Genomic DNA, 18,855 nt, shown 5'->3' with positions numbered 1-18,855 from the left:
CTGAGCTAACCAGGAGCAGGACGTCAGTAGAGCAAACAGGTTTTATCAGCTGCCACCAGTCTAAGACGAACAAGGGTGAAGCTTGCAATTTCAGGTTATGACTATAATGCAATGAAATGCAAAGGTACACTCGAGCTAGACAAGAATGACGAAAATAATCCCTGGAGAAGGGGAACAAGAGGTACAAAGGAAAAACATGAATCTCCAAACAGAGCTAGGTGACTGCTGAGCGTCTGGAAAAAATCCGCCTGGTCCGGGTATCGAACCCGGGACCTCTCCATTAGAGGTGGAGCGCTCTACCAACTTAGCTAACCAGGAGCAAGACGTCAGTAGAGCAAACAGGTTTTATCAGCTGCCACCAGTCTAAGACGAACAAGGGTGAAGCTTGCAATTTCAGGTTATGACTATAATGCAATGAAATGCAAAGGTACACTCGAGCTAGACAAGAATGACGAAAATAATCCCTGGAGAAGGGGAACAAGAGGTACGAAGGAAAAACATGAATCTCCAAACAGAGCTAGCTGACTGCTGAGCGTCTGGAAAAAATCCGCCTGGTCCGGGTATCGAACCCGGGACCTCTCCATTAGAGGTGGAGCGCTCTACCAACTTAGCTAACCAGGAGCAAGACGTCAGTAGAGCAAACAGGTTTTATCAGCTGCCACCAGTCTAAGACGAACAAGGGTGAAGCTTGCAATTTCAGGTTATGACTATAATGCAATAAAATGCAAAGGTACACTTGAGCTAGACAAGAATGACAAAAATAATCCCTGGAGAAGGGGAACAAGAGGTACAAAGGAAAAACATGAATCACCAAACAGAGCTAGGTGACTGCTGAGCGTCTGGAAAAAATCCACCTGGTCCGGGTATCACGCCCGGGACCTCTCCATTAGAGGTGGAGCGCTCCACCAACTCAGCTAACCAGGAGCAAGACGTCAGTAGAGCAAACAGGTTTTATCAGCTGCCACCAGTCTAAGACGACCAAGGGTGAAGCTTGCAATTTCAGGTTATGACTATAATGCAATGAAATGCAAAGGTACACTCGAGCTAGACAAGAATGACGAAAATAATCCCTGGAGAAGGGGAACAAGAGGTACAAAGGAAAATCATGAATCTCCAAACAGAGCTAGGTGACTGCTGAGCGTCTGGAAAAAATCCGCCTGGTCCGGGTATCAAGCCCGGGACCTCTCCATTATAGGTGGAGAGCTCTACCAACTTAGCTAACCAGGAGAAAGACGTCAGTAGAGCAAACAGGTTTTATCAGCTGCCACCAGTCTAAGACGAACAAGGGTGAAGCTTGCGATTTCAGGTTATGACTATAATGCAATGAAATGCAAAGGTACACTCGAGCTAGACAAGAATGACGAAAATAATCCCTGGAGAAGGGGATCAAGAGGTACAAAGGAAAAACATGAATCTCCAAGCAGAGCTAGGTGAGTGCTGAGCGTCTGGAAAAAATCCGCCTGGTCCGGGTATCAAGCCCGGGACCTCTCCTTTATAGGTGGAGAGCTGTAACAACTGAGCTAACCAGGAGCAAGACGTCAGTAGAGCAAACAGGTTTTATCAGCTGCCACCAGTCTAAGACGAACAAGGGTGAAGCTTGCAATTTCAGGTTATGACTATAATGCAATGAAATGCAAAGGTACACTCGAGCTAGACAAGAATGACGAAAATAATCCCTGGAGAAGGGGAACAAGAGGTACAAAGGATAAACATGAATCTCCAAACAGAGCTAGGTGACTGCTGAGCGTCTGGAAAAAATCCGCCTGGTCCGGGTATCAAGCCCGGGACCTCTCCATTATAGGTGGAGAGCTCTAACAACTGAGCTAACCAGGGGTTAGACGTCAGTAGAGCAAACAGGTTTTATCAGCTGCCACCAGTCTAAGACGAACAAGGGTGAAGCTTGCAATTTCAGGTTATGACTATAATGCAACGAAACGCAAAGGTACACTCGAGCTAGACAAGAATGACGAAAATAATCCCTGGAGAAGGGGAACAAGAGGTACAAAGGAAAATCATGAATCTCCAAACAGAGCTAGGTGACTGCTGAGCGTCTGGAAAAAATCCACCTGGTCCGGGTATCACGCCCGGGACCTCTCCATTAGAGGTGGAGCGCTCCACCAACTTAGCTAACCAGGAGCAAGACGTCAGTAGAGCAAACAGGTTTTATCAGCTGCCACCAGTCTAAGACGACCAAGGGTGAAGCTTGCAATTTCAGGTTATGACTATAATGCAATGAAATGCAAAGGTACACTCGAGCTAGACAAGAATGACGAAAATAATCCCTGGAGAAGGGGAACAAGAGGTACAAAGGAAAATCATGAATCTCCAAACAGAGCTAGGTGACTGCTGAGTGTCTGGAAAAAATTCGCCTGGTCCGGGTATCAAGCCCGGGACCTCTCCATTATAGGCGGAGAGCTCTACCAACTTAGCTAACCAGGAGAAAGACGTCAGTAGAGCAAACAGGTTTTATCAGCTGCCACCAGTCTAAGACGAACAAGGGTGAAGCTGGCAATTTCAGGTTATGACTATAATGCAATGAAATGCAAAGGTACACTCGAGCTAGACAAGAATGACGAAAATAATCCCTGGAGAAGGGGATCAAGAGGTACAAAGGAAAAACATGAATCTCCAAGCAGAGCTAGGTGACTGCTGAGCGTCTGGAAAAAATCCGCCTGGTCCGGGTATCAAGCCCGGGACCTCTCCATTAGAGGTGGAGCGCTCTACCAACTTAGCTAACCAGGAGCAAGACGTCAGTAGAGCAAACAGGTTTTATCAGCTGCCACCAGTCTAAGACGAACAAGGGTGAAGCTTACAATTTCAGGTTATGACTATAATGCAATGAAATGCAAAGGTACACTCGAGCTAGACAAGAATGACGAAAATAATCCTTGGAGAAGGGGAACAAGAGGTACAAAGGAAAAACATGAAGTTCCAAACAGAGCTAGGTGACTGCTGAGCGTCTGGAAAAAATCCGCCTGGTCCGGGTATCAAGCCCGGGACCTCTCCATTGTAGGTGGAGAGCTCTACCAACTTAGCTAACCAGGAGCAAGACGTTAGTAGAGCAAACAGGTTTTATCAGCTGCCACCAGTCTAAGACGAACGAGGGTGAAGCTTGCAATTTCAGGTTATGACTATAATGCAATGAAATGCAAAGGTACACTCGAGCTAGACAAGAATGACGAAAATAATCCCTGGAGAAGGGGAACAAGAGGTACAAAGGAAAAACATGAATCTCCAAACAGAGCTAGGTGACTGCTGAGCGTCTGGAAAAAATCCGCCTGGTCCGGGTATCAAGCCCGGGACCTCTCCATTATAGGTGGAGAGCTCTACCAACTTAGCTAACCAGGAGCAAGACGTCAGTAGAGCAAACAGGTTTTATCAGCTGCCACCAGTCTAAGACGAACAAGGGTGAAGCTTGCAATTTCAGGTTATGACTATAATGCAATGAAATGCAAAGGTACACTCGAGCTAGACAAGAATGACGAAAATAATCCCTGGAGAAGGGGAACAAGAGGTACAAAGGAAAAACATGAATCTCCAAACAGAGCTAGGTGACTGCTGAGCGTCTGGAAAAAATCCGCCTGGTCCGGGTATCAAGCCCGGGACCTCTCCATTATAGGTGGAGAGCTCTACCAACTTAGCTAACCAGGAGCAAGACGTCAGTAGAGCAAACAGGTTTTATCAGCTGCCACCAGTCTAAGACGAACAAGGGTAAAGCTTGCAATTTCAGGTTATGACTATAATGCAATGAAATGCAAAGGTACACTCGAGCTAGACAAGAATGACGAAAATAATCCCTGGAGAAGGGGAACAAGAGGTACAAAGGAAAAACATGAATCTCCAAACAGAGCTAGGTGACTGCTGAGCGTCTGGAAAAAATCCGCCTGGTCCGGGTATCAAGCCCGGGACCTCTCCATTATAGGTGGAGAGCTCTAACAACTTAGCTAACCAGGAGCAAGACGTCAGTAGAGCAAACAGGTTTTATCAGCTGCCACCAGTCTAAGACGAACAAGGGTGAAGCTTGCAATTTCAGGTTATGACTATAATGCAATGAAATGCAAAGGTACACTCGAGCTCGACAAGAATGACGAAAATAATCCCTGGAGAAGGGGAACAAGAGGTACAAAGGAAAAATATGAATCTCCAAACAGAGCTAGGTGACTGCTGAGCGTCTGGAAAAAATCCGCCTTGTCCGGGTATCGAACCCGGGACATCTCCATTAGAGGTGGAGCGCTCTACCAACTTAGCTAACCAGGAGCAAGACGTCAGTAGAGCAAACAGGTTTTATCAGCTGCCACCAGTCTAAGACGAACAAGGGTGAAGCTTGCAATTTCAGGTTATGACTATAATGCAATGAAATGCAAAGGTACACTCGAGCTAGACAAGAATGACGAAAATAATCCCTGGAGAAGGGGAACAAGAGATACAAAGGAAAAACATGAATCTCCAAACAGAGCTAGGTGACTGCTGAGCGTCTGGAAAAAATCCGCCTGGTCCGGGTATCGAACCCGGGACATCTCCATTAGAGGTGGAGCGCTCTACCAACTTAGCTAACCAGGAGCAAGACGTCAGTAGAGCAAACAGGTTTTATCAGCTGCCACCAGTCTAAGACGAACAAGGGTGAAGCTTGCAATTTCAGGTTATGACTATAATGCAATGAAATGCAAAGGTACACTTGAGCTAGACAAGAATGACGAAAATAATCCCTGGAGAAGGGGAACAAGAGGTACAAAGGAAAAACATGAATCTCCAAACAGAGCTAGGTGACTGCTGAGCGTCTGGAAAAAATCCGCCTGGTCCGGGTATCAAGCCCGGGACCTCTCCATTATAGGCGGAGAGCTCTAACAACTTAGCTAACCAGGAGCAAGACGTCAGTAGAGCAAACGGGTTTTATCAGCTGCCACCAGTCTAACACGAACAAGGGTGAAGCTTGCAATTTCAGGTTATGACTATAATGCAATGAAATGCAAAGGTACACTCGAGCTAGACAAGAATGACGATAGTAATCCCTGGAGAAGGGGAACAAGAGGTACAAAGGACAAACATAAATCTCCAAACAGAGCTAGGTGACTGCTGAGCGTCTGGAAAAAATCCGCCTGGTCCGGGTATCAAGCCCGGGACCTCTCCATTATAGGTGGAGAGCTCTAACAACTGAGCTAACCAGGAGCAAGACGTCAGTAGAGCAAACAGGTTTTATCAGCTGCCACCAGTCTAAGACGAACAAGGGTGAAGCTTGCAATTTCAGGTTATGACTATAATGCAATGAAATGCAAAGGTACACTCGAGCTAGACAAGAATGACGGAAATAATCCCTGGAGAAGTGGAACAAGAGGTACAAAGGAAAAACATGAATCTCCAAACAAAGCTAGGTGACTGCTGAGCGTCTGGAAAAAATCCGCCTGGTCCGGGTATCAAGCCCGGGACCTCTCCATTATAGGTGGAGAGCTCTACCAACTTAGCTAACCAGGAGCAAGACGTCAGTAGAGCAAACAGGTTTTATCAGCTGCCACCAGTCTAAGACGAACAAGGGTGAAGCTTGCAATTTCAGGTTATGACTATAATGCAATGAAATGCAAAGGTACACTCGAGCTAGACAAGAATGACGAAAATAATCCCTGGAGAAGGGGAACAAGAGGTACAAAGGAAAAACATGAATCTCCAAACAGAGCTAGGTGACTGCTGAGCGTCTGGAAAAAATCCCCCTGGTCCGGGTATCAAGCCCGGGACCTCTTCATTAGAGGTGGAGAGCTCTAACAACTGAGCTAACCAGGGGTTAGACGTCAGTAGAGCAAACAGGTTTTATCAGCTGCCACCAGTCTAAGACGAACAAGGGTGAAGCTTGCAATTTCAGGTTATGACTATAATGCAACAAAATGCAAAGGTACACTCGAGCTAGACAAGAATGACAAAAATAATCCCTGGAGAAGGGGAACAAGAGGTACAAAGGAAAAACATGAATCTCCAAACAGATCTAGGTGACTGCTGAGCGTCTGGAAAAAATCCGCCTGGTCCGGGTATCAAGCCCGGGACCTCTTCATTAGAGGTGGAGAGCTTTAACAACTGAGCTAACCAGGAGCAGGACGTCAGTAGAGCAAACAGGTTTTATCAGCTGCCACCAGTCTAAGACAAACAAGGGTGAAGCTTGCAATTTCAGGTTATGACTATAATGCAATGAAATGCAAAGGTACACTCGAGCTAGACAAGAATGACGAAAATAATCCCTGGAGAAGGGGAACAAGAGGTACAAAGGAAAAACATGAATCTCCAAACAGAGCTAGGTGACTGCTGAGCGTCTGGAAAAAATCCGCCTGGTCCGGGTATCGAACCCGGGACCTCTCCATTAGAGGTGGAGCGCTATACCAACTTAGCTAACCAGGAGCAAGACGTCAGTAGAGCAAACAGGTTTTATCAGCTGCCACCAGTCTAAGACGAACAAGGGTGAAGCTTGCAATTTCAGGTTATGACTATAATGCAATGAAATGCAAAACTACACTCGAGCTAGACAAGAATGACGAAAATAATCCCTGGAGAAGGGGAACAAGAGGTACAAAGGAAAAACATGAATCTCCAAACAGAGCTAGGTGACTGCTGAGCGTCTGGAAAAAATCCGCCTGGTCCGGGTATCAAGCCCGGGACCTCTCCATTATAGGTGGAGAGCTCTAACAACTGAGCTAACCAGGAGCAAGACGTCAGTAGAGCAAACAGGTTTTATCAGCTGAAACCAGTCTAAGACGAACAAGGGTGAAGCTTGCAATTTCAGGTTATGACTATAATGCAATGAAATGCAAAGGTACACTCGAGCTAGACAAGAATGACGAAAATAATCCCTGGAGAAGGGGAACAAGAGGTACAAAGGAAAAACACGAATCTCCAAACAGAGCTAGGTGACTGCTGAGCGTCTGGAAAAAATTCGCCTGGTCCGGGTATCAAGCCCGGGACCTCTCCATTATAGGTGGAGAGCTCTACCAACTTAGCTAACCAGGAGCAAGACGTCAGTAGAGCAAACAGGTTTTATCAGCTGCCACCAGTCTAAGACGAACAAGGGTGAAGCTTGCAATTTCAGGTTATGACTATAATGCAATGAAATGCAAAGGTACACTCCAGCTAGACAAGAATGGCGAAAATAATCCCTGGAGAAGGGGAACAAGAGGTACAAAGGAAAAACATGAATCTCCAAACAGAGCTAGGTGACTGCTGAGCGTCTGGAAAAAATCCGCCTGGTCCGGGTATCAAGCCCGGGACCTCTTCATTAGAGGTGGAGAGCTCTAACAACTGAGCTAACCAGGGGTTAGACGTCAGTAGAGCAAACAGGTTTTATCAGCTGCCTCCAGTCTAACACGAACAAGGGTGAAGCTTGCAATTTCAGGTTATGACTATAATGCAACGAAATGCAAAGGTACACTCGAGCTAGACAAGAATGACGAAAATAATCCCTGGAGAAGGGGAACAAGAGGTACAAAGGAAAAACATGAATCTCCAAACAGAGCTAGGTGACTGCTGAGCGTCTGGAAAAAAATCCGCCTGGTCCGGGTATCAAGCCCGGGACCTCTTCATTAGAGGTGGAGAGCTCTAACAACTGAGCTAACCAGGAGCAGGACGTCAGTAGAGCAAACAGGTTTTATCAGCTGCCACCAGTCTAAGACGAACAAGGGTGAAGCTTGCAATTTCAGGTTATGACTATAATGCAATGAAATGCAAAGGTACACTCGAGCTGGACAAGAATGACGAAAATAATCCCTGGAGAAGGGGAACAAGAGGTACAAAGGAAAAACATGAATCTCCAAACAGAGCTAGGTGACTGCTGAGCGTCTGGAAAAAATCCGCCTGGTCCGGGTATCGAACCCGGGACCTCTCCATTAGAGGTGGAGCGCTCTACCAACTTAGCTAACCAGGAGCAAGACGTCAGTAGAGCAAACAGGTTTTATCAGCTGCCACCAGTCTAAGACGAACAAGGGTGAAGCTTGCAATTTCAGGTTATGACTATAATGCAATGAAATGCAAAGGTACACTCGAGCTAGACAAGAATGACGAAAATAATCCCTGGAGAAGGGGAACAAGAGGTACAAAGGAAAAACATGAATCTCCAAACAGAGCTAGGTGACTGCTGAGCGTCTGGAAAAAATCCGCCTGGTCCGGGTATCAAGCCCGGGACCTCTCCATTATAGGTGGAGAGCTCTACCAACTTAGCTAACCAGGAGCAAGACGTCACTAGAGCAAACAGGTTTTCTCAGCTGCCACCAGTCTCAGACGAACAAGGGTGAAGCTTGCAATTTCAGGTTATGACTATAATGCAATGAAATGCAAAGGTACACTCGAGCTAGACAAGAGTGACGAAAATAATCCCTGGAGAAGGGGAACAAGAGGTACAAAGGAAAAACATGAATCTCCAAACAGAGCTAGGTGACTGCTGAGCGTCTGGAAAAAATCCGCCTGGTCCGGGTATCAAGCCCGGGACCTCTCCATTATAGGTGGAGAGCTCTAACAACTTAGCTAACCAGGAGCAAGACGTCAGTAGAGCAAACAGGTTTTATCAGCTGCCACCAGTCTAAGACGAACAAGGGTGAAGCTTGCAATTTCAGGTTATGACTATAATGCAATGAAATGCAAAGGTACACTTGAGCTAGACAAGAATGACGAAAATAATCCCTGGAGAAGGGGAACAAGAGGTACAAAGGAAAAACATGAATCTCCAAACAGAGCTAGGTGACTGCTGAGCGTCTGGAAAAAATCCGCCTGGTCCGGGTATCAAGCCCGGGACCTCTCCATTAGAGGTGGAGCGCTCTACCAACTTAGCTAACCAGGAGCAAGACGTCAGTAGAGCAAACAGGTTTTATCAGCTGCCACCAGTCTAAGACGAACAAGAGTGAAGCTTGCAATTTCAGGTTATGACTATAATGCAATGAAATGCAAAGGTACACTCGAGCTAGACAAGAATGGCGAAAATAATCCCTGGAGAAGGGGAACAAGAGGTACAAAGGACAAACATAAATCTCCAAACAGAGCTAGGTGACTGCTGAGCGTCTGGAAAAAATCCGCCTGGTCCGGGTATCAAGCCCGGGACCTCTCCATTATAGGCGGAGAGCTCTAACAACTTAGCTAACCAGGAGCAAGACGTCAGTAGAGCAAACGGGTTTTATCAGCTGCCACCAGTCTAAGACGAACAAGGGTGAAGCTTGCAATTTCAGGTTATGACTATAATGCAATGAAATGCAAAGGTACACTCGAGCTCGACAAGAATGACGAAAATAATCCCTGGAGAAGGGGAACAAGAGGTACAAAGGAAAAACATGAATCTCCAAACAGAGCTAGGTGACTGCTGAGCGTCTGGAAAAAATCCGCCTTGTCCGGGTATCGAACCCGGGACATCTCCATTAGAGGTGGAGCGCTCTACCAACTTAGCTAACCAGGAGCAAGACGTCAGTAGAGCAAACAGGTTTTATCAGCTGCCACCAGTCTAAGACGAACAAGGGTGAAGCTTGCAATTTCAGGTTATGACTATAATGCAATGAAATGCAAAGGTACACTCGAGCTAGACAAGAATGACGAAAATAATCCCTGGAGAAGGGGAACAAGAGGTACAAAGGAAAAACATGAATCTCCAAACAGAGCTAGGTGACTGCTGAGCGTCTGGAAAAAATCCGCCTGGTCCGGGTATCGAACCCGGGACATCTCCATTAGAGGTGGAGCGCTCTACCAACTTAGCTAACCAGGAGCAAGACGTCAGTAGAGCAAACAGGTTTTATCAGCTGCCACCAGTCTAAGACGAACAAGGGTGAAGCTTGCAATTTCAGGTTATGACTATAATGCAATGAAATGCAAAGGTACACTTGAGCTAGACAAGAATGACGAAAATAATCCCTGGAGAAGGGGAACAAGAGGTACAAAGGAAAAACATGAATCTCCAAACAGAGCTAGAGAGAGAGAAATTAGCATTTATTGAAAGGAAGACAGCGAGGTCAGCCAGCGCTTTGTGCCGGCTTGCTACGCTGTGAAAGAAGATGAAATTAAAAAAAAAGAAAAGGAAATAAAAAGAAATAGTATAGACAAAGATAGCAAAGATACGAAGAAAGAAGATAAAGAGATGAAAAGAAAAAAAAAATGCGCACGCACACAATACACACACACATACAAACTCACAAAACTGTTATGTTGGCAAGTGTTGGCTCACTTTGCAGCACACTGGACTGCAGTTCCTCAAAGTGTTTGTTGAAGATGTGTCTTCTTAATGAAATGTAAAAGAGCTTCAGTGGCCTTGTAACTGTCTGCAGTGGAAGGCCAGGGTCCAAACAGAAGCTTCAAGTCCACCTGGTCCTCTTCCTTTAATTTCAGGCGAGTCTTCAGTGCGGTCCTTTCAATACTGTAATCCCCGCAGGCACACAGGACGTGTTCGATGTTATGAATTGTTCTACACGATGAACAATCGGAAGATTCAGCTTTGCCAATTTTATGAAGATAATATTTAGTATATGCAACATTGAGCCGCAAACGATGTAACACCGTCTCAAGTTTCCTTGGTAGTCCTCGTGGTATCCGGAATTCAAGTTTAGGATCAATACGATGAAGGCTGTAATAGTGATATTGTGGATTTTCCCATAAAGATAGTGAGATTTCATTTCCGATAGATTTGATTAAATGATTGGCATCAGATCTTGAAAACGGAATAGATACAGAAATTGTGCTCTCGTGGGCGTCTTTAGCGGCTCTATCGGCGCACACGTTTCCAATTATCCCGGAGTGGCCCGGTATCCACTGCAAGATGAAGTGATGTCCTTGATTCGATGCATACTGAATAGCCTGTAAAATATCATGGACTAGTTGTGAGTTAATGTTGTCTTTTCTTATCGAAGATAGAGCGTACAACGCAGATCTGGAGTCGACAAGTATTGCCCAACATCGTGGGCTTTCAGTGCCCGCGTGTACAACAGCTGCACGAATAGCTGCTAGTTCTGTCGCTGTTGATGAGGTGGCGTGGCTTAGTTTAGCCTTTATGTATGTGGCTGTGGATGGAATGTATACCCCCAGGGCTGAAGATGTGGGAATTGTAGAACCATCGGTGTAGATATGAGTAAATGACTCGTAAGTTCTTTGAATATATTCGAGAGATATCTGTGTAATTACCGGGGAAGGAGCTGAATTTTTTTTAGTGATTCCTGGTATGCTTGTTCTTATTTCCAAGTGAGGGTACTTCCAAGGTGGATATTGTGGAATCGCAGCTGCCTCAATTGAACTTGGCATATAGTCTTCTAGTACCATGATAACTTGCGCAAAGCCAGATGATGGTCTATATTTGACAATGTCTACCAGGTGGTGTTTATACACTCTGGTTTTGTGTCGTAGATGAGCTCGCAGTGTTTCTTGCGTCCTTAATATTGCGGGAGATTTCGCACGAGATTCCGCCAGAGTTCCAGAGGTGGAGGTACATTTTGGCAATCCAAAGCAGGCACGAAGTGCTTGAGCTTGCGCGCTTTCAAGTTCTTTAAAACAAGACCGCGAGACACGTTGCATGACTGGCAAACTGTAGCGCATAAGACCGACAAATAGAGCGTTATACAGAGCCATCAGCGCCGATACAGAGCATCCCCATCTGGTTCCACTGATCATTTTGATTATATGTGTAAACGAGGTGAGCTTTTTCTTTAACCGTTTAATATGGGGTCCCCACGTCATTTGCCTATCGAGAGTCACGCCCAAAAATGCATGTTCGGAGACATATGGGATTGGGATTCCTTCTAAGTTAATGGGGTATCTGTATGTTTGTTTCATTGTAAACGCCAACGCCGCAGACTTCTCTGGTGATATGTACAAGCCTCGGCTGCTAAGGTACCGTGCGGCAATGTTGAGGGCTTTTTGTAGCCTGGCTTTGTTTATATATAAAGACTTGCTCGATGACCAGAAACATATGTCGTCAGCGTATAAAGATACATGCACAGAAACAGGGAGTACCTTCAGAAGGCCTATAAGGCATATGCTGAACAGCATTGGACTGAGTACCCCACCTTGGGGAACCCCCTGTTTGACCTCATGGAAGTCAGTGTTGCCATCTTGTGTTGATATATAGACTTTTCGTTCTTTAAGGTAGCTGGAAATCCATGTAAATAAGCGCCCTCCGAAACCAATCGCCTTCATGTCGGAAAGTATGGCCTCGTGTTCTACCGAATCGAAGGCTGCTTTTATGTCAACGAATACTGCGGTGGTGACCTGCTTGACTGATTTCATTTGCTCTATACTAGACACTAGATCTATAACGTTGTCAATACTGCATCTGCCACGTCGGAAACCATTCATGGATGAAGGATAAATGCATCTATTTTCAAGATCCCACTCCATGCGTGCAAGCAGCATGCGTTCCATTATTTTGCTTATGCAGCTAGTTAATGCGATTGGGCGATATGAATTGATATCGAGTGGTGGTTTCCCTGGTTTGAGAACTGGTATTACGCGAGCGATTTTCCAATCTTGGGGTATAATGCCAGTCTCCCATGAGGTATTGAATAAAGTGAGTAGGGCCATTCTAGCAGTTTCCCCCAAGTGACGTAAGGCTGAGTAGCGTATGCCATCTGGACCTGGACAGGACTTAGTGTTGGATGTGGCAAGTGCTACGTCTAGTTCCTTCAAGTTGAAACGGTCGTCCATAGAATTACATGCACTTACAGGGACGTGACCATCTGGGGCACCCTTGCTGTGATTGTTACCGGAGGGGCAGCTTGTAATCTTTATGCAGAACTCTTCTGCCACGACTGTTTCGGGTATTTGCCGTCTCAAAGAAATGGCTCTGAAGGGGTGAATTTGCTTTGGCCTTACGCTGAGGCTTCGCGTGATGTGCCATATTCGGGTAGTTGGCTTCCTGGGATCAAGGCCGGAACTCAGTGACCTCCAGCGTCTTCTTGAAAGTTTGTCTAAGTGCCGCTGTACACGTTTTTGTGCTCGTCTGGAAGCCTGAATATCTTCAACGTCTTGTGTTTTTCTTGCTTTTCGTTCAGCCCTTCGACGGATGGCACGAAGACGCTCATATTCTCCATCAACCGTTGTCTGCGGGTTTGTCACGTTGAAATATTTTGTTGCTTCTGAAGTGGAACATGTTATGGCATTCACAAAGGATTCTGTTCCAGTGAGCATAAAACTGACAGCTTCCATTTTTTCTTGAAATATTTTCCAGTCGGTAGAAGGTACCGAGAAGCGTTGTTTGGAACAACGCAGACCTCTCACTGTGGTGTATGTCGGTGCATGGTCACTTCCGTGAGTTTCAATGTCAGCGAACCATGTAGTTTCTTCAGCAAGACCTGAAGATGCAAACGAAATATCTAAAGGGCTGTTCACTGATGCACCTTTAAAGAATGTAGGACTTCCATCATTTAGTATTACGAGATCATGGTTTAGCGTAATTCCAAGTAATGCCCTTCCTCGAGCATTATTCTTCGCACTTCCCCACAGTGTGTGGTGAGCATTAAAATCTCCTGTCAGAAGACGTGGTGGCGGGGTTTGTTGGAGAATAGCTTCAAGTCTCTTAGTGTCAAATTCTGCTCGAGGAGGTATATAACCAGTTATAACACTGAATGAGATATCGCCTTTTTTTATAGTCACAGCAATATATTCATTTGTCCTATGGGACGAAATATTGTGCTCAATAAATGTGAGATCTTTTCGAATGCCGAGTAATACTCTGCTAAGACCGGTTTCTCTGTGGGAGTGAAGAAGCTCATAACCAGATAATCTGATGTTAGGTCCTACTCTTGATTCCGAAATTGCTACTACAGGAAATTTGTGTTTGAAGAGGAATTGCCGAAAATTTGACAGCCTATTTCGAAAACCTCTTGCGTTCCATTGAAGGACAGTGGCCTCACTTCGTAATTTATCTAGTGACACCAGAGCATCACGAATGGAAGGACAGCATCAATCAACGTAATAAGCGCTTTGGCTATAGGCGAATCCCAAGAGCAAAGAAGATTGCGGATGACATTGACAACTGTCTGAATCTTGGCCTCAGAGATTGGTGGTTGCTGTCGTGTAGACTTCTCTTCGGGTCGTTTGGTTTCTCCTTCTGATTTATCCGTGGATTTTGAAACTTGTGTGGGAAGAGTTGGAAATTCATCTTCACTGTTCCACTTGATTGGGGGACTACTCGTGTTTTTCTTCGCGTATTTCTGCAGGTGTCTCAGGTTGGACTGCTTGGCTGATGAGGAGTCTTCGCTCGTTGGGAGTTCTTGAGCTGCAGATGGTTTCTTTTCCTTTGACGCGGTCGTTTTAGGGGTCTCTTCTGCCAGTTGTTCTTTCGATGCGAGCAGCGCCGCTTTCGCGGACGCATAGCCAACTTTAGCTTGGCTCTTGTACTTGTATATCTTTTGTTCTCTTTGGTATGCCGGACAAAGATGAGATGTCGAGTCATGAGCTTTGCCGCAGTTCGTGCAGAGGGGGTTGTCTGCATTGCAGCCGGTGCGTTCATGTGGTCCTCCACAGCGTGTGCAACGTGACTCTTTCGTGCACGCGGTTCGAATGTGTCCAAACCCATTGCATTTCGAGCATTGGCGAGGTTTCTCTACAAACGGTTCCATCCTGTATCTTGTATATCCAATCGTGATGTATTCCGGCAAAATGTCTGTGTTGAGGACAACCTTAACAACTTGGGACGTGCCTAGCCGACGAACGGAGATAACAGGCGCCGTAGCTCGTATAGCCACCTGAAGTTCCGTGTCGTTTATGTCTGACGGTACTCCGTATACAACTCCGATGGCCGATTCACGGGGAAAAGGCTCGTAGGCCTGGACAGGGATGCCTCCGATGGTGGTCAGTGCAAGCAAAGCTTTTGTCGCATCTCTGTTTCTCGTGTCTATAGCGAGTAGATTCAGCCTTCGGTTTGGCCTGACAAGGATGATTCCATCTGGGGCAGTCATCTCTAGCTTCTCGGTGATTTTCAGCGGATTGATTGTGGCGATTATTTTGGATGGATCTTTTGGCTTCAGTACCACTACAAGGTGGGGATGTTCTTGTTTCGTGTTTCTGACGGTCTTATTACTTGTCTCGGAGCTGCTGGAAGCTTTGCGTTTTTTGCGACTCTGGACCAGATTATATGCGTCGGAATCATCACCGGGATCGTCAGAGATGCTCTCGTAGTAGGAGATTGTGCTCGAAGCACTTGACGTACCCCTAGGCAGATCTTCCATTTCGACTGAAGGTATGTCCTGGCCGGAGGAAGGGCCGGCCTCGGCCATGGCAGATGAGCGATCGACTCAATTCGAAGAAAATGTTGCGTTTGGCTGGCCAGGGAGGTGAGAACTTTGATTAAAAAGGAAAAATATAGAGACGAGCTCAGGATCAGCAACGATAAGTTCGACTTCTTCTTCCTTTTTCCCAAACAGAGCTAGGTGACTGCTGAGCGTCTGGAAAAAAATCCGCCTGGTCCGGGTATCAAGCCCGGGACCTCTCCATTATAGGCGGAGAGCTCTAACAACTTAGCTAACCAGGAGCAAGACGTCAGTAGAGCAAACGGGTTTTATCAGCTGCCACCAGTCTAACACGAACAAGGGTGAAGCTTGCAATTTCAGGTTATGACTATAATGCAATGAAATGCAAAGGTACACTCGAGCTAGACAAGAATGACGATAATAATCCCTGGAGAAGGGGAACAAGAGGTACAAAGGACAAACATAAATCTCCAAACAGAGCTAGGTGACTGCTGAGCGTCTGGAAAAAATCCGCCTGGTCCGGGTATCAAGCCCGGGACCTCTCCATTATAGGTGGAGAGCTCTAACAACTGAGCTAACCAGGAGCAAGACGTCAGTAGAGCAAACAGGTTTTATCAGCTGCCACCAGTCTAAGACGAACAAGGGTGAAGCTTGCAATTTCAAGTTATGACTATAATGCAATGAAATGCAAAGGTACACTCGAGCTAGACAAGAATGACGGAAATAATCCCTGGAGAAGGGGAACAAGAGGTACAAAGGAAAAACATGAATCTCCAAACAGAGCTAGGTGACTGCTGAGCGTCTGGAAAAAATCCGCCTGGTCCGGGTATCAAGCCCGGGACCTCTCCATTATAGGTGGAGAGCTCTACCAACTTAGCTAACCAGGAGCAAGACGTCAGTAGAGCAAACAGGTTTTATCAGCTGCCACCAGTCTAAGACGAACAAGGGTGAAGCTTGCAATTTCAGGTTATGACTATAATGCAATGAAATGCAAAGGTACACTCGAGCTAAACAAGAATGACGAAAATAATCCCTGGAGAAGGGGAACAAGAGGTACAAAGGAAAAACATGAATCTCCAAACAGAGCTAGGTGACTGCTGAGCGTCTGGAAAAAATCCCCCTGGTCCGGGTATCAAGCCCGGGACCTCTTCATTAGAGGTGGAGAGCTCTAACAACTGAGCTAACCAGGGGTTAGACGTCAGTAGAGCAAACAGGTTTTATCAGCTGCCACCAGTCTAAGACGAACAAGGGTGAAGCTTGCAATTTCAGGTTATGACTATAATGCAACAAAATGCAAAGGTACACTCGAGCTAGACAAGAATGACAAAAATAATCCCTGGAGAAGGGGAACAAGAGGTACAAAGGAAAAACATGAATCTCCAAACAGATCTAGGTGACTGCTGAGCGTCTGGAAAAAATCCGCCTGGTCCGGGTATCAATCCCGGGACCTCTTCATTAGAGGTGGAGAGCTTTAACAACTGAGCTAACCAGGAGCAGGACGTCAGTAGAGCAAACAGGTTTTATCAGCTGCCACCAGTCTAAGACAAACAAGGGTGAAGCTTGCAATTTCAGGTTATGACTATAATGCAATGAAATGCAAAGGTACACTCGAGCTAGACAAGAATGACGAAAATAATCCCTGGAGAAGGGGAACAAGAGGTACAAAGGAAAAACATGAATCTCCAAACAGAGCTAGGTGACTGCTGAGCGTCTGGAAAAAATCCGCCTGGTCCGGGTATCGAACCCGGGACCTCTCCATTAGAGGTGGAGCGCTATACCAACTTAGCTAACCAGGAGCAAGACGTCAGTAGAGCAAACAGGTTTTATCAGCTGCCACCAGTCTAAGACGAACAAGGGTGAAGCTTGCAATTTCAGGTTATGACTATAATGCAATGAAATGCAAAACTACACTCGAGCTAGACAAGAATGACGAAAATAATCCCTGGAGAAGGGGAACAAGAGGTACAAAGGAAAAACATGAATCTCCAAACAGAGCTAGGTGACTGCTGAGCGTCTGGAAAAAATCCGCCTGGTAGGGGTATCAAGCCCGGGACCTCTCCATTATAGGTGGAGAGCTCTAACAACTGAGCTAACCAGGAGCAAGACGTCAGTAGAGCAAACAGGTTTTATCAGCTGAAACCAGTCTAAGACGAACAAGGGTGAAGCTTGCAATTTCAGGTTATGACTATAATGCAATGAAATGCAAAGGTACACTCGAGCTAGACAAGAATGACGAAAATAATCCCTGGAGAAGGGGAACAAGAGGTACAAAGGAAAAACACGAATCTCCAAACAGAGCTAGGTGACTGCTGAGCGTCTGGAAAAAATTCGCCTGGTCCGGGTATCAAGCCCGGGACCTCTCCATTATAGGTGGAGAGCTCTACCAACTTAGCTAACCAGGAGCAAGACGTCAGTAGAGCAAACAGGTTTTATCAGCTGCCACCAGTCTAAGACGAACAAGGGTGAAGCTTGCAATTTCAGGTTATGACTATAATGCAATGAAATGCAAAGGTACACTCCAGCTAGACAAGAATGACGAAAATAATCCCTGGAGAAGGGGAACAAGAGGTACAAAGGAAAAACATGAATCTCCAAACAGAGCTAGGTGACTGCTGAGCGTCTGGAAAAAATCCGCCTGGTCCGGGTATCAAGCCCGGGACCTCATCATTAGAGGTGGAGAGCTCTAACAACTGAGCTAACCAGGGGTTAGACGTCAGTAGAGCAAACAGGTTTTATCAGCTGCCTCCAGTCTAACACGAACAAGGGTGAAGCTTGCAATTTCAGGTTATGACTATAATGCAACGAAATGCAAAGGTACACTCGAGCTAGACAAGAATGACGAAAATAATCCCTGGAGAAGGGGAACAAGAGGTACAAAGGAAAAACATGAATCTCCAAACAGAGCTAGGTGACTGCTGAGCGTCTGGAAAAAAATCCGCCTGGTCCGGGTATCAAGCCCGGGACCTCTTCATTAGAGGTGGAGAGCTCTAACAACTGAGCTAACCAGGAGCAGGACGTCAGTAGAGCAAACAGGTTTTATCAGCTGCCACCAGTCTAAGACGAACAAGGGTGAAGCTTGCAATTTCAGGTTATGACTATAATGCAATGAAATGCAAAGGTACACTCGAGCTGGACAAGAATGACGAAAATAATCCCTGGAGAAGGGGAACAAGAGGTACAAAGGAAAAACATGAATCTCCAAACAGAGCTAGGTGACTGCTGAGCGTCTGGAAAAAATCCGCCTGGTCCGGGTATCGAACCCGGGACCTCTCCATTAGAGGTGGAGCGCTCTACCAACTTAGCTAACCAGGAGCAAGACGTCAGTAGAGCAAACAGGTTTTATCAGCTGCCACCAGTCTAAGACGAACAAGGGTGAAGCTTGCAATTTCAGGTTATGACTATAATGCAATGAAATGCAAAGGTACACTCGAGCTAGACAAGAATGACGAAAATAATCCCTGGAGAAGGGGAACAAGAGGTACAAAGGAAAAACATGAATCTCCAAACAGAGCTAGGTGACTGCTGAGCGTCTGGAAAAAATCCGCCTGGTCCGGGTATCAAGCCCGGGACCTCTCCATTATAGGTGGAGAGCTCTACCAACTTAGCTAACCAGGAGCAAGACGTCACTAGAGCAAACAGGTTTTCTCAGCTGCCACCAGTCTCAGACGAACAAGGG

The 18,855-nt window shown here is 46.0% G+C and overlaps 2 protein-coding genes and 8 non-coding genes across 10 annotated transcripts; all 10 read right to left on the bottom strand.

Moving 5' to 3' along the window:
• Nucleotides 1-245: 245 nt before the first annotated feature.
• On the bottom strand, nt 246-318 carry Trnar-ucu. Its single transcript has one exon. It is a non-coding gene; the product is annotated as a tRNA-Arg (tRNA).
• A 230-nt stretch (nt 319-548) lies between these two features.
• On the bottom strand, nt 549-621 carry Trnar-ucu. Its single transcript has one exon. It is a non-coding gene; the product is annotated as a tRNA-Arg (tRNA).
• Nucleotides 622-4,487: 3,866 nt separating this feature from the next.
• Nucleotides 4,488-4,560, bottom strand: Trnar-ucu. The gene has a single exon. It is a non-coding gene; the product is annotated as a tRNA-Arg (tRNA).
• A 1,745-nt stretch (nt 4,561-6,305) lies between these two features.
• Trnar-ucu lies at nt 6,306-6,378 on the bottom strand. Its single transcript has one exon. It is a non-coding gene; the product is annotated as a tRNA-Arg (tRNA).
• A 1,443-nt stretch (nt 6,379-7,821) lies between these two features.
• On the bottom strand, nt 7,822-7,894 carry Trnar-ucu. The gene has a single exon. It is a non-coding gene; the product is annotated as a tRNA-Arg (tRNA).
• Nucleotides 7,895-9,639: 1,745 nt separating this feature from the next.
• On the bottom strand, nt 9,640-9,712 carry Trnar-ucu. Its single transcript has one exon. It is a non-coding gene; the product is annotated as a tRNA-Arg (tRNA).
• A 542-nt stretch (nt 9,713-10,254) lies between these two features.
• Nucleotides 10,255-11,922, bottom strand: LOC115323556 (the record flags this gene model as incomplete). The annotated part of the gene is made up of 1 exon (XM_040223495.3): nt 10,255-11,922. A coding segment is annotated over one exon (1,668 nt), but the record flags the coding sequence as incomplete, so codon positions are not given.
• A 1,931-nt stretch (nt 11,923-13,853) lies between these two features.
• LOC120838278 lies at nt 13,854-15,206 on the bottom strand. Its single transcript, XM_040208130.2, has one exon. The coding sequence runs from the start codon at nt 15,204-15,206 to the stop codon at nt 13,854-13,856; it is 1,353 nt and encodes a 450-aa protein (XP_040064064.2).
• Nucleotides 15,207-16,902: 1,696 nt separating this feature from the next.
• Trnar-ucu lies at nt 16,903-16,975 on the bottom strand. The gene has a single exon. It is a non-coding gene; the product is annotated as a tRNA-Arg (tRNA).
• A 1,443-nt stretch (nt 16,976-18,418) lies between these two features.
• Trnar-ucu lies at nt 18,419-18,491 on the bottom strand. The gene has a single exon. It is a non-coding gene; the product is annotated as a tRNA-Arg (tRNA).
• Between the last annotated feature and the right edge of the window lie 364 nt (nt 18,492-18,855).

Source organism: Ixodes scapularis, unplaced genomic scaffold, assembly GCF_016920785.2.
Source record: "Ixodes scapularis isolate PalLabHiFi unplaced genomic scaffold, ASM1692078v2 PGA_scaffold44__24_contigs__length_19508400, whole genome shotgun sequence".
In the NCBI taxonomy this organism is placed as follows: domain Eukaryota; kingdom Metazoa; phylum Arthropoda; class Arachnida; order Ixodida; family Ixodidae; genus Ixodes; species Ixodes scapularis.
The sequence above is the reverse complement of the archived record's forward strand: the minus strand, read 5'-3'. Positions and strand labels throughout refer to the sequence as shown.